Source organism: Thunnus albacares, chromosome 14 (assembly GCF_914725855.1).
Source record: "Thunnus albacares chromosome 14, fThuAlb1.1, whole genome shotgun sequence".
NCBI lineage: Eukaryota > Metazoa > Chordata > Actinopteri > Scombriformes > Scombridae > Thunnus > Thunnus albacares.
Genome location: NC_058119.1, coordinates 28,031,013 through 28,046,642, shown reverse-complemented (window position 1 = coordinate 28,046,642; position 15,630 = coordinate 28,031,013). Strand labels below are relative to the sequence as shown.

The window sequence follows — 15,630 nt, the reverse complement described above, 5'->3', positions numbered from 1 at the left end:
AAATATCAGCCACATGTTTGTAACAGGAAATGCGTGTCATATGAAGTACAACTTGTTTTCTGTTCAGAATAAGATTTAGATTAACTGGCAGCAAATGTGCATCATTAAGAGAAAAATAAGTTAACAGCAATGTCCCGACATGTCAGTGACATGAGTCCATATATCTAGAAAATACTGTCTGAGGTTTTTATTAAAAGTTGTTCTTTCTGTTATGTCTTCAACAGCCTCTTTGGTAACAGCTAAGGCTATTAAAAAGAGTTGGTTGTGATGTGATAATATGTTTATTGATGAAAGGTTTCCTACTAGTAACAGTATAGAGATGCTATGTCACCCATAAGTTATGATGAACAGCATCTGTGTTTATCAGTCCTTTATGAAACTTATAACATTTATTCTAAATAGTAATATATGGATAGTGTTAGTAAGACATGGTGAATGTATCAGATCACATTCTACTCTACTCTTTTTAAACTTATATGTCAGGGTTTGTTAATTATTATTAATAACCTGTGTATCTTGAATGTCATTTTGTATCAGAACCAAAACATTTATAACAGTTTTTAGCAGTTTCAGCTTGTTGTGTGTGACACTATCGCTACTGAGTAAAGTTAACATAATGTTGTATTGGAGCGATATTGAACAAAACTGGGTACAATTTTGCCACAGCGATGTTTAGTGTGTAAAATCTGTCATAAAAGTACTTAAGCAACATAACTTAAGACAGGAGAAGATGATATGATGAACATGAACCTATAGAGTAGCTGATGGTGTTTTTTTCAATTATTTTATTATGTTGATGTTGATGTTTATACATATTAGCTGTAGCTCACATTTTTAACAACTGATATCATAAGAAATATAAATTATAATAAATTACATACAAAAAGTCATTTGTCAAATTAAAAAAAATAAAATTAAAACATTTCATACTGTTTACAACCTAAACAGGATATAAAAACAACAACATAAGAAATATCAAATGTCACTTCTTCCTACCATCACCCAGCAGGTTTTCACTATCACACAAGAAACTATTATTGACTTAATTATTTATTATTGACCACATTGGAAAGAATTATTCTCTGTATTACCCAAATATGTTCTTTGGAGCCACGTTTCATATAGACGGTTACAAACTTTCTAAGATAAAACTGTTTTCTTTTTTCTTTTTTCAAGGAATTTGAACATTATATTAGAATTATTGAATAATGTAGTAACCAGACAGCTTTCACAAAATTGTCAGACAGTAACACTTCTAATTTCATTATTTTGTTTTATTAATTATCATTTTTTTGTATTAGCCCCACATGTTCAAGTACTTGAAGTATTTGAAGTAAGCAAAAAAAGGGGAAGAGGTCAGATGTGCAATAAGTTCCCTTGAAACTGCTGTACAGGGGCTTTTAAGAAGCAGATAACAATCTGCGGTCCCTGATACATTTAACACATCATAGTGGTGAAACAGCAGCACGTAACCAGGAAGCTTTGTGATATTTTACTATTTAGCATAAATACAATTTTAAGCAGGAACTTCTTGAACATGTTTATATTTTCCTGTTAGTCCCGCTGTATTTCCCTACTTTAATTATTATTATTATTTGTAGTAGTAGTAGTTATGATAGCAGTAGTAGTACTCTTGCGGCTTTTCATTCTGTGTTCACAGTACTTTTATTTGTGAGCTGAGTTTTCATGATCAGGTTTTGCGTTCCTCTCCATGCCTCCATGTTTTCTCCAGTTCCATTTTGTGCATTGTCGGCATGTTTGTGTGAAACTTTGGGGAACATTGTAATAGTGGAAATAATATTTTTTGCAGGAGTAAAGATTAGTAGATGCTAACAAACCTGCTGCCTTTTGTTATCACAAACAACAGGTTGCACCGTTCTACAGCGAGTACATCTTTGACTACAATGACACCCTGTATGACTACGTGTTTGAAGAGTTTGTCTTTCTATAAAATTATTTTCCAACATTCTTACATGTGATTACATGGACTGTGATCTCGATAGGTTTTCCACTGACCTTACTGGCTATCTACGCACTGTATTCACTGGTACGTAAAGAATTATCAAGTTTTCCAGTATGTAGAGATACAATAGTCCTGAGAGGAATTTAACTAATTTAACTAATACATTTATAACAAATTAAATGATACATCTGAAGCTGAAAAAAATGACACTCCTGACATTAACATTCAATAATAAGCTGTTTATTCTGACTGAATTAACATCATTACATTAAGTCTTTAACCTTCCTAATTTAGTGTCCGCAGGTCAAATTTGACCCGTGTTTGAATTCATTAACAAGCCCTGAAAAAAACACTAATTATCATCCAGTAAAATGTTGTATCTGCTAAGTGACTTATTATTCATCAATAACCATAATATATATATACTTACTTTGATATTTTATGTACCTTAGACCACCTTTAACTTACAATGTACAAATCATTTTTAGTTTAAAATAGGCACAATTTATCTATTTTATTGCTTATGATGAACAGAACAGGAAAATAAGACCATGAGATGATCTGATAAACAAAATAATTCCCAAAATAACTTGTTTATATTTTCTTACAGGTGAAAAATAAAGCATGAGATATATACTGCTATACAGCTGGAGAACAGGAGATGTGTATCTGTGTCTGTGTGTGTGTTTGTGTGTGTGTGTGTCTGTCATAGGCTACTTTTGAGGACAAAATTCAGATTAAAGACCAGTTAATTTGGGACGGCTAGTCCAACTGGGGACAACAGCTGTGTTAAGGTTAAGGTTATGGTTAGAGTTAGGGTAAGTCTCCAGGAACTGAATGTAACTCTACGTAATGTCCCAGAAAGTCATGTAGGTCAACATTTGTGTGTGTGTGTCTGTGTGTGAGAAATGCAGTGCAAGAAAGCCGCAGCCTATAAACTGCTATACAGATATATCCATGTATATCTGGGGGACAGCAGAAACGTGTGTGTGTGTGTGTGTGTGTGTGTGTGTGTGTGCGTCTATGGGGTGTGAGTGAAAGATAGAGTGGATTAATAGTATTTTATCAACTTTCTTAATTTACAAAATCACTTCAAATCAATCTTTAGCAGAGCTACAGAGGTGTCCCAACCTGTTAGGAGTTTCAGAGGACATATATGTTTTATGAAAGCTTGATGTGAATAAACATACTGAAACTTTGATTACGCTATACAGATATTGTGAATGTGAGAACTGAGTAAAACATGAACACAGTCATGTCCCCTTGGCTGTGGGGGGGGGGCTTGAGTCACATATGATTTACTTTTTTTATTTAATATAAGTTATATTTTAGGGGGGGTTTGTGGTTGGCATGCCATGGCTTGGCAATATTGATAAAAATCTTATATCACAATACTCTTATAAGAAATTGTAAATTTCATGAAAATTCAATAAAAATATGTTTCTAGGAAAAAATGTTTACTTTTGACTAACTCTGTGAATTAAACCTGATAAATAAACAAAATCTCTGCTGGTTGTTTCTTGTATATATCATCATATAGCCCAACTCTACTGTTGTGTAATACCATGGAGGCATTTTGCTTTTTTTTTTTTTTTCTTTCAAATAACTTAATCATGTTCAATTGTTGCACTAATCAGCTGACACTGCAACAGCAGAGATCCAACAAACACTTTACAACACCTTATAAGGAAAAATATGCATTTTCAGAAGATAACGTGTGATTGCTAAGAGCTTAAGGTTACTACTTGATATGTTGTTTAGTATACAAAAAAAGATGATAAATTATAGTAGTTGTAATTTATTTAATCATATGTGATTAAAGAACAGTTAAAAAAAACAAGTATTGAGTCATTTCAACTCCATTCAGAGCACACATCTGTCATTTTGCTCTCCCCAGCCCAAAATACCTGTTTGGTTAGTCCACAGATACCTTTGGAACTGAAATCTTGTATTTGAAGGTTTTCTCTCTGACTTTTTAGGCATTACTGTGACTGAATTGCATCAACTCTGCACACTTTATGTGCATTGCAATGACGGAACTGAAAAGGTTTTGGCTAACCTGGAGGATAAAAACTCATTTACAGCAACAAACAGTCCTGATTGTCTGCTCATATGAAAAAAAAAAAACAACAACAACTAAAAAGCCACAAGCAGAACAGACTAATATGAGCTATATGACATATTTCCATCCAGCCTGAAGGATACCTTCATATAACTGATTAGATGTATAGGTTAAAAGCTTATGGAGTGAGTTATCCTATGACCAGCCTGTGCAATATTACACAGTATAAAATATTGCTCAGTAGGTCCAAGTGGATGAGATAAGACTTGTATCTGTACCAGTTTTGTTTGAATATCTCTTGCAGTTTATGTTCAGATTTGCATTTATTCATGTGGGAAACACTTTTATCCAAAGTGAGGTACAAATGAGGTACATGGAAAAGTTCACCCCTACATGCTTTTCACAGTCTGTACAGTGAGAAGGTGAAAAACAGGAAACTGCTGCAGTGACTGAGTGACAGCTTCACAAGCTCTGCAAAACTTTGAGGGTGTTAACCAACAGCTTTTACAGATATATACATGATGAAACCAAATATCAGCCACATGTTTGTAACAGGAAATGCGTGTCATATGAAGTACAACTTGTTTTCTGTTCAGAATAAGATTTAGATTAACTGGCAGCAAATGTGCATCATTAAGAGAAAAATAAGTTAACAGCAATGTCCTGACATGAGTCCATATATCTAGAAAATACTGTCTGAGGTTTTTATTAAAAGTTGTTCTTTCTGTTATGTCTTCAACAGCCTCTTTGGTAACAACTAAGGCTATTAAAAAGAGTTGGTTGTGATGTGATAATATGTTTATTGATGAAAGGTTTCCTACTAGCAACAGTATAGAGATGCTATGTCACCCATAAGTTATGATGAACAGCATCTGTGTTTATCAGTCCTTTATGAAACTTATAACATTTATTCTAAATAGTAATATATGGATAGTGTTAGTAAGACATGGTGAATGTATCAGATCACATTCTACTCTACTCTTTTTAAACTTATATGTCAGGGTTTGTTAATTATTATTAATAACCTGTGTATCTTGAATGTCATTTTGTATCAGAACCAAAACATTTATAACAGTTTTTAGCAGTTTCAGCTTGTTGTGTGTGACACTATCGCTACTGAGTAAAGTTAACATAATGTTGTATTGGAGCGATATTGAACAAAACTGGGTACAATTTTGCCACAGTGATGTTTAGTGTGTAAAATCTGTCATAAAAGTACTTAAGCAACATAACTTAAGACAGGAGAAGATGATATGATGAAAATGAACCTATAGAGTAGTTGATGGTGTTTTTTTCAATTATTTTATTATGTTGATGTTTACATTTATACATATTAGCTGTAGCTCACATTTTTAACAACTGATATCATAAGAAATATAAATTATAATAAATTACATACAAAAAGTCATTTGTCAAATTAAAAAAATTAAAATTAAAACATTTCATACTGTTTACAACCTAAACAGGATATAAAAACAACAACATAAGAAATATCAAATGTCACTTCTTCCTACCATCACCCAGCAGGTTTTCACTATCACACAAGAAACTGTTATTGACTTAATTATTTATTATTGAACACATTGGAAAGAATTATTCTCTGTATTACCCAAATATGTTCTTTGGAGCCACGTTTCACATAGACGGTTACAAACTTTCTAAGATAAAACTGTTTTCTTTTTTCTTTTTTCAAGGAATTTGAACATTATATTAGAATTATTGAATAATGTAGTAACCAGACAGCTTTCACAAAATTGTCAGACAGTAACACTTCTAATTTCATTATTTTGTTTTATTAATTATCATTTTTTTGTATTACCCCCACATGTTCAAGTACTTGAAGTATTTGAAGTAAGCAAAAAAAGGGGAAGAGGTCAGATGTGCAATAAGTTTCCTTGAAACTGCTGTACAGGGGCTTTTAAGAAGCAGATAACAATCTGCGGTCCCTGATACATTTAACACATCATAGTGGTGGAACAGCAGCACGTAACCAGGAAGTTTTGTGATATTTTACTATTTAGCATGAATACAATTTTAAGCAGGAACTTCTTGAACATGTTTATATTTTCCTGTTAGTCCTGCTGTATTTCCCTACTTTAATTCTTATTATTATTTGTAGTAGTAGTAGTAATGATAGCAGTAGTAGTACTCCTGCTGCTTTTCATTATGTGTTCACAGTACTTTTATTTGTGAGTTGAGTTTTCATGATCAGGTTTTGCGTTCCTCTCCATGCCTCCATGTTTTTTCCAGTCTCATTTTGTGCATTGTCAGCATGTTTGTGTGAAACTTTGGGGAACATTGTAATGGTGGAAATAATGGTTTTAATAGGAACAGAGATTAGTAGATGCTAACAAACCTGCTGCCTTTTGTTATTACAAACAACAGGTTGCACTGTGAAGAACGGCACCGTTCTACAGCGACTACATCTTTGACTACAATGACACCCTGTATGACTACGTGTTTGAAGAGTTTGTCTTTCTATAAAATGATTTTCCAACATTACACGTGATTACATGGACTGTGATCTCGATAGGTTTTCCACTGACCTTACTGGCTATCTACACACTGTATTCACTGGTACATAAAGAATTATCAAGTTTTCCAGTATGTAGAGATACAATAGCCCTGAGAGGAATTTAACTAATTTAACTAATACATTTATAACAAATTAAATGATACATCTGAAGCTGAAAAAATGACACTCCTGACATTAACATTCAATAATAAGCTGTTTATTCTGACTGAATTAACATCATTACATTAAGTCTTTAACCTTCCTAATTTAGTGTCCACAGGTCAAATTTGACCCATGTTTGAATTCATTAACAAGCCCTGAAAAAAACACTAATTATCATCCAGTAAAATGTTGTATCTGCTGAGTGACTTATTATTCATCAATAACCATAATATATATATACTTACTTTGATATTTTATGTACCTTAGACCACCTTTAACTTACAATGTACAAATCATTTTTAGTTTAAAATAGGCACAACGTATCTATTTTATCGCTTATGATGAACAGAATAGGCAAATAAGACCATGAGATGATCTGATAAACAAAATAATTCCCAAAATAACTTGTTTATATTTTCTTACAGGTGAAAAATAAAGCATGAGATATATACTGCTATACAGCTGGAGAACAGGAGATGTGTATCTGTGTCTGTGTGTGCGTTTGTGTGTGTGTGTATCTGTCATATGCTACTTTTGGGGACAAAATTCAGATTAAAAACCAGTTAATTTGGGACGGCTTGTCCAATTGGGGACAATAGCTGAGTTAAGGTTAAGGTTATGGTTAGGGTTAGGGTAAGTCTCCAGGAACTGAATGTAACTCTACGTAATGTCCCAGAAAGACATGTAGGTCAACATTTGTGTGTGTGTGTCTGTGTGTGTCTGTGTGTGAGAAATGCAGTGCATCCATGTATATCTGGGGGACAGCAGACACGTGTGTATGTGTGTATGTGTGTGTGTGTGCGCGTCTATGGGGTGTGAGTGAAAGATAGAGTGGATTAATAGTATTTTATCAACTTTCTTAATTTACAAAATCACTTCAAATCAATCTTTAGCAGAGCTACAGAGGTGTCCCAACCTGTTAGGAGTTTCAGGGGACATATATGTTTTATGAAAGCTTGATGTGAATAAACGTACTGAAACTTTGATTACGCTATACAGATATTGTGAATGTGAGAGCAGAGTAAAACATGAACACAATCATGTCCCCTTGGCTGGATAATGAAACTTAACTTCATTACAACAAGTCAAATATTTCTGTGAGGTCTACAATCTTATTATTTATTTATGCTAGAGAGGCTATTCACACAGTGCATTTCCCAAAACTCTGTGACATTACAGAAATAATACTGTTTCCCTCCTCATGTAGGGGACTATGTTAACAGGAGGTGTAGTTAAATGGGAACTGTACAGTGAAAGCGAAGATGCTATACTGCAGTGACCATATGAGCCTATGCAATACCTGCAAGATGCCGCAATATTACAGGAATTGCAAGATGATGTGGTTGAATGAGGCTGATTTCACAGATGAGTCAAATTAGGCCCAATTATTAGGCCTCTGTTGCAGCCAAGGACTCAGGCAGATGCAGGACTGTCACGCAACTAGCAATGTCTCTATTTTTGCTCTTAACAACGAAAACAAAGCAGTATATGTTCACTCTCACAGTCTGGCAGTACACTTTCTCTGCTGCTAAAAACGAGTTTTCTTCCTTTGCAACTCGCTTTTTATGACTCAACAGCATCACCTAGTGGCAGAAGCTAGACAGCACATCTATAAACAATACTGAATAAAATACAAACTCACAAACACTGTATCCTGGAAAGACATTTTGAATTATCTACATTGCCTGCAGACACAAACTTTTATGCAGTTGAAATTTAACTCATTAGATGAATTAAGTTCTGCAAATTAACCTGTTAAACTAAACTAAACTACAAAAGGAAATAAATTGGGGGTGTCTCTGATTTAACAGTAGGGAATCCCCCGATAACAAATATAAACAATATTACTGATATCAATTGACTCCTCACACCTATACTATTTCAATGTACTAATTTACTACAGTTATGATTTTAATCCATGTGAGTATCTTTGTTTGCAGTCTATACAGGCTGAATGGTAAGTCTATATATCTATGTAAGAAAACTACAACATGCCATCATATTTATACTTTGTGGCTCTGAGTGTCGTAAAACAACAACGTCACACTTTCCCCTAAGAGTCCCCCTCCTTACTGACAGTAATAGTAGGACACTTCATAAATGAGTCTCAGGTTTGAATCTGAGGTAGAGGTATTTTACAGCACAATTCCTGGGAGTCATTCTGAGTAGTTTGATTAATACGGGCTCATATCTCAGTTGCTCATGACATATTATTTGTTTGTTTATTTGGATCTCTTTTAGCTCAGTGCTAATTTTCTCAGAGTTACTGACTAACTTCTTTAGTGAAACAATGTTTGTTTAGATGTTGTAAACAGATTCACCAGTTGTTCTGCTGTTGTTGCCTATTTCTAACATTGTGACACTCACAAGAGGAAGGTATCATATAAATACATATCACTTGATTATTTACACTATTTACACTTATTTACACAGATACACTGATGGTATCAATTTGATAAGTGACCTATTTTTGTGATTATCATCTTGATCTGAATCCACATACTTTAGTATCTGTTTCTGTTTCAAACTTTGAACCCTGTTGATAAGTGATGTGATTCATCACTGTGATGCCAACTAAAAGTGGAACATAGGGACTAATGGTAATGCTTTACTTTATAGGTTCTTTAATTTCATACAAATTTCTGGATATTTTCAGAGTGATTTGCAGGTATTTAACGGTTAATTTTTAGAACATTTTACAGAGAGGGTGGTGAAATTTGGAACAAATTATAAGACAAAACAGAAAAAGTGTGATATTACTTCAGTAGGTAAGTCATATGTGAGTGCATTTTGTAAGCACAATGCATCTTTTTGCTCAAAATAAATGTGTGGACACACTGTGGATTTTGGCCTCCATCACTTACATTGAAAGCACATTTGAAGGGGGTCTTTCAATAGCCAGTATGAATAGGATAAATGATTACAGCGAGGAAAACCTCTTTGACTCTTCATATGGACACCTGACTGATGTTTTAAGACACACTTAAAAAATTGTGAACTGCTTTTGATACTTAAACATAACCACACGGACTCAGTATGAGAACCTAGGTCCCATCCGTCCACCCCAACCTCCTCACTCTGACTTTACTGTGATGTACTGTATTAATGCATCGCTTCTTTCATTTCGAAAAACATTACTTTTAAATATAACCCAGTTTGACACCTCCACGTATCTCTTTCATTGCTGATGTTGTTTCACACCCAACTGTTTGTTAGCTAACTTTAGTTTTTCCATTTACATTCAGTATGTTTGTTATTTTTCTCTTGTCTTGTCACATTCACTGAGCCACTTTGGGACAGAGAGAAAGACAGCTTTAAAATGCAGCTTACATACAAGCTGTCTCTCATGTCTCTCTCTCAAGCTATGCTTATAAATATATATTATATATAAATATATATTATATTTTTTATATGTGCTCATAAATATACACTATATATTTATGATACATATTCATCTGAATGAGTACAGTTTGCATAATGAGTACTTTTACTTTGATGCTTTCTACAGCTTGCTTCCAATACTTATGTACTTTTACTTAAGTAAGATTTTGAATGCAGGACTTTTACTTTTAAGGGAGTATTTTTTTCATTGTAGTATTTTTACTTTTACTTCAGTACTTCTCCCACCACTGGTGATTTTAGGAAGAGTATTGCTTTTGCCTTTTCACAGCCCTGTCTTCCTGTGTATTGCAAGCAGTAGGCTACATTATGTGCATCCTACATGTTGTTTTAGTCATCTTTGATTAATTATAGGTATATACAGTAGGCTTATATGCCTATATGTAGATGTTTAATGAGTGTATTCATGTGTAGAGGGGTAAAACACTGAGAACTGTTCATACTTGTTATCAAGGTTTACACAGAAAATAGGACAATGCAGAATGGAGGCTAAATGATATTTATTGAGTAATACAAATATTTCTATTAGATTGTCCATAATAAGAATAGATCTGAGGGTAATAAGAATAGATCTGAGACAGAAAGAATATTCCTGTTGATGTCAGTTGTTCTCCGCCTTCTTCTCTTTGTTTATTGTCACCAGGCTGTGACTTGAATGTAATACTAATAAATGAGATGGACAAACTGGGTCTAAGATTGGTTATAACATTTATATTGAAGAAGTCTATGCTTTTGTTGTTAGAAATGGAGATGTATCAGTCTGCAGTTGTTTCTTCCAATTCCAACCAACACTTTACAATACCGTACACAAAAGCAAGCAAAGTTAGGTTTGTGCCTGTCATAACCCAGCTCCTAGGCCATGACAAATGTGGGAACGGACACAATGGAGTGTAGTAAATTAAAGATATTTATTATAATAAAGTAAACAACTGAAGAAATAACTGCAAATATGGAGTGTGTCAGTCAGTAACATCAGTAATGTAGGTGTGAATGTATGAACACTGAAGTGTAAGGTGTTGTGGAGTAAAAACAAAACAAGAATCAAACAAAAAAAGAAAAACCTGCGGCTGCTGGCTGGAATGCATCAATGTGAGAGAGAGAGCTCGAACAATGCTGGGTGTTGGCATTTTATCCTATGGCAGCATCAGGCTCAGGTGCTCCGAATTCAGCTAGCTGCCACACCATCATCCTCCAAGATACCCTTATGGACACAAGAATATAATACAAGAACAATAATTCATTACCACACCAGCATCATTTCACTTAAGGTAGGTTAGGTAGAGGCTGTCACAGTGCCCGAATACAAAAACCTTATTCTGCAAAGCACAAATTAATTAATTTTTTTGTTTGTTTGTTTATTTTACAAATATTTGTGTCATACAAATATTTTGATGAGTGCAGCTAAGAACTGCTGGAATCAAACTGAGAACAAATGTTGGAATTTTGTGGTATGAGTCTTAACCAGTATGCTACAGTGATGTTCAATATGTTAGTGTTGTCAAACATGATAAATGTACCAGCCTGCAGTTGTTTCCTCTAATTTATTTTCACTCCAAAACTTAGTCAGAATGCACAATATGTAAACAAAATATAAAATATGCAGATGATTCATAAAATGGTTTGGTCAGACATCTAAACCTCCTTGTCCAAAATCAGAGAGCACAGAGTTATTCAACTGGTGGGATCTCAGGTGATCGGAAAAAAAAGCAAACTGAAGACATCCCTGCAGGCTCAAAGAAATTCTGAGTACAATTTCTTCACAGTGTGTAAAACACTACATTTTATAAACTAAACTATTAATCAAGAAAATAATCAGCAGCTTAATCATTGATGAAAATAATTTTTAGTTGCAGCCCTGAAGAAATATTATTAGGAGATAATGTAACAAAGACACCTTTTTTGTGGCTATAATATACACTGTATTTGTGTGAACATTTAGTGATGTCACTTAACAATGTTATGTAGATATTAAAAAACTTCCATAACTTGATCTCTCATACAACAGGTTTCACTCTGAAGAAGAAGAAGATTTCTACAACAATACCTCACAGATGGAAAGCAATGATTACACCAATGTCACATCCAACTATGATGATTATAACTCCATCTACTATTATTATAACGAGGCCATCTTCTATTATGGTGAACCACATATTATGTATGTGATGACATGCGTAATCATTATTATCAGCTTTCCTTTGACTCTAGTGGCCATCCACTCTCTTTATTCCCAGGTGAGTACTTTATGACTAAGATTTATTAATTTTAGGTCATGTGTCTATCATACATCCTGTCTGTAAAAAATCTTCATCCTGCTTGGGGGCTACTAAGTCTCGTAATGACCTAAAAATTTAAGGTAATTGGACCCTAAACACATGCAGTTAACATGTGTAGCTTCATTCCAGCTTCTCTTAAGGTGAGGTTAACAGCATCATTAACTTGTAGAGAAGAAATTGTCATCAGGTTTGTCAGAACAATTTGTACAACATTATTTTAGCTCATTATTTTGGGTTTTAATTAAAACAATCGAGAAATATATGAAATATTGTACAGACATTCATGGTCTCCAGAGGCTGAAGCCTACTGACCTAATTGATCCCCTGACTTTTCCTTTAGTGCCATCATCAGGTCAAAAAGTCCAATACTTTGGTTTACAACCAAATACCAGCTAAACCAATGGTAATGTGATCTGCCTCAGTTGTATTTTGTGTTTAGTGCTAATCAACAGATTTAACATGAGCCTGGAAACCCATGCAATCAAGATTTCACTCTACTCCCATCTGGTTACAGATAAAAGACAAAAAAGCAGTTTTAAATTCCATTGTCCAATAATCACAAGCTTAAAATATATATTAGTCTTTTTGTCTGCATAAAATCAATGTGTGTATGTGTGAATGCATCTATCTATTGTATGTTTTAGAGGCATAATACACAGTGGAAACAAACTTCTCCATGAGGACAATCAATATCTATCGCTCTATCTTTAGCATGCTAACACGCTAAACTAAGATGGTCATTGTCATTGTGAGCATATTAGCATTTAGCTCAATGGACCCCTGTGCCTAAGTACAGCCTCATAGAGCAGTTAGCATGGCTGTAGACTCTTTTTGTCTAGTCTTGTAACATTGATTGACTTGATGACACATTGGCCAATGCATGAATGTTTCTGACTGCAAATGCTGGGCAGAGCAAAATGATTTATCATTACGAAGAATTTCATCCACTTGCCATTTTGCATATTTTATGCAGAGATGCTACATGAAAACACCAGAATTAAAAAAAAAAAAAAAAAAAATACCACCTGTTTTTTTATTTCTACCATTGTTTTCTTGTACAAAATGACCATGTTGCTCCAATCTACATCATCAACCTCCTCATCTCTGACATCATTCAGCTCTGCTACATGATCGTCTTAGTGGCAGAACCTGAAAAATCCCAGAAAATCTATCAAGTCTTCTCTTATTATGTTTACTGCTTTGGTGTGGTTACCAGTGTTGGCTTCATGGTCTGTGTCGCCCTGGAAAGGTAGCTATATGTCTATCATGTATGTTTTTAGCTACTTCCATGTGTATGACCATTGTATTACCATATAAATCTGAAGCTCCTCAAAGTCAGGAATATTCTGTATCTGATGATAGACTGTGTATCTTGTGTTACAGGTATTTGGTCATCGCATGGCCCCTGTGGTACCGCTTCAGAAGAACCATCAAGATCTCTCTTGTGGTCTGTGTCGTGGTCTGGACCCTTCCTCTTGTTTATGTCCTTGTTTTACATTTCTGGGTTGATAATAGGGTCATAAACACCATTCCTTTCCCACTGCTCATATTCTTCCTGGGTGGGACCCTCAAATCGCTTTCTGCAGCCATCTCGGTCTCCTCTGATGAAAAACGACGAATTGTGGGAATGTTGGTCCTGGTGCTGCTCATCTACACACTGCTGTTTCTCCCCACTATCATCATGTTCTTGACAGAAGAAGCCAGAGATAATTCTAAATTCAACAAGCTGATTGTCATGCTTCTTAAGTTCAGTCCTCTTGCAGACTTGATTCTGTATGTTTTCATTAGGAAAGGGGCCATAGACAAGCTTTTGGCCTCTCTGTGTTGTTGCAGAATGGACAGTGATGATAACATCGGTTCATCAGTATGAAAGACGACAACATGTACACAGTCAGCTCCATGCAGGCAGAGAAAGAGGGAGAAAGAAAAGGGAGAAAACAGACAGAGAAATGTAGCCAAAAAAAAAGGAAGGACGAGACTCATATGAAAAAAAAAACGACACAAGCAGAACAGACTAATATGAGCTAAGTGATGTACAAATGAGGTACATGGGAAAGTTCAACCCTACATTTTTACAGTCTGGACAGTGAGAAGGTGAAAAACAGGAGTGACAGCTTAACAAGCTCTGCAAAACTTTGAGGCTGTGAACCAACAGCTTTCAAACTTTTAATTGAAAACTGAAATATGTGAGTTTGGCAAAACCATTTATGCTGAATGTTTGTGTTGTTACATGGTGAATGTGTCAGGAGACATTTTATTGCAAACATCAGTGCAGTCTTGGGTTGATAAAACCTGGAAGTGAGATCCCAGCATTAAATGCCATTTCCCTCATTTAATCAACCGTCTTTTACTGAGAAGAATAACTGCTGAATCCAGCTTTTTAATATTATATGATGAGAATCAGCACCTTAAGAAAATGGTGAATTGTTCAGTTTGGTTTGGGAAAGATTTGCAAAAATAATAATGTCAACACTGGACTGTATGAAGGCGACATTTTTGATTTACTAATCAATCTCTTATTTATTCTTCATTTGGATCCTCATTAACTTTCACAAAGTGGCTGCTAGTCTTCCTGGGATCCATACAACAGTAGCAACAACAAAACAAACTACAATTTAAAATCACATTGTTCAACAAAACACCAAAAAAGTCAAACAAGCCAAAATATAAAGATCACAAAAGAAGTGAAATAGCTCTAAACATTAAAAGGTAGAAAATACAAACCCACAACAAAAATAAAACTGTAATCTGTGTCTCTAGATTCGAGGTTACAAGCATCTAAGATTAGTTTACTTCTCAGGGTGTCTGAGCTCACCTTTACGGACCAGATGAGGAGTTCAGACATCTGAACTCTTTATGGCTTGTTGTGAAGATGAAATAGACACAACCAGGTAATATGTCACGTGCTGTTCTACCATTTATATTCAGTGACTCCTATTTATGATATTGGAATTTAAAAAGTACAGTTAAACAATACAGTTACTATTATTTACTCTCATACATTAAATTCTTTTGGATGAAACCAATAAATAAATGTCCCTGTTGTTGTCTGTGAGTCGACTTACCTTTCTGGAGTCTGTCGCCGGTGTGCTGAGGCCGACTGTCCTGGTCAGTATTTATACAGAGGAGTCTGGTATCCAGGATGAAACTCACTCATGTTGGATGTCACGCTGCTTTGACCCTGGTTACCTGTTTCCATGACACTTTTACATCCAGTTAAACACTTACAAGCTTCCAGTATAATATAACATTA

At 34.6% G+C, this 15,630-nt stretch overlaps 1 protein-coding gene across 1 annotated transcript; it reads left to right on the top strand.

Annotated features, from left to right (window-relative positions):
* Nucleotides 1-2,766: 2,766 nt before the first annotated feature.
* LOC122997375 (ovarian cancer G-protein coupled receptor 1-like) lies at nucleotides 2,767-14,322 on the top strand. The gene is made up of 5 exons (XM_044373460.1): nucleotides 2,767-2,781; nucleotides 4,195-4,240; nucleotides 6,529-6,606; nucleotides 13,437-13,626; nucleotides 13,761-14,322. The coding sequence occupies exons 1-5, from the start codon at nucleotides 2,767-2,769 to the stop codon at nucleotides 14,245-14,247; spliced, it is 816 nt and encodes a 271-aa protein (XP_044229395.1). The 3' UTR covers nucleotides 14,248-14,322.
* The last annotated feature ends 1,308 nt before the right edge of the window (nucleotides 14,323-15,630 follow it).

Excerpts from the sequence above, each read along its gene's own strand:
- LOC122997375 (XM_044373460.1), top strand. Across the intron at positions 6,607-13,436 it reads CACACTGTATTCACTGGTAC|AAAATGACCATGTTGCTCCA; the intron begins ATAAAGAATTAT and ends GTTTTCTTGTAC. Across the intron at positions 13,627-13,760 it reads GTCTGTGTCGCCCTGGAAAG|GTATTTGGTCATCGCATGGC; the intron begins GTAGCTATATGT and ends CTTGTGTTACAG.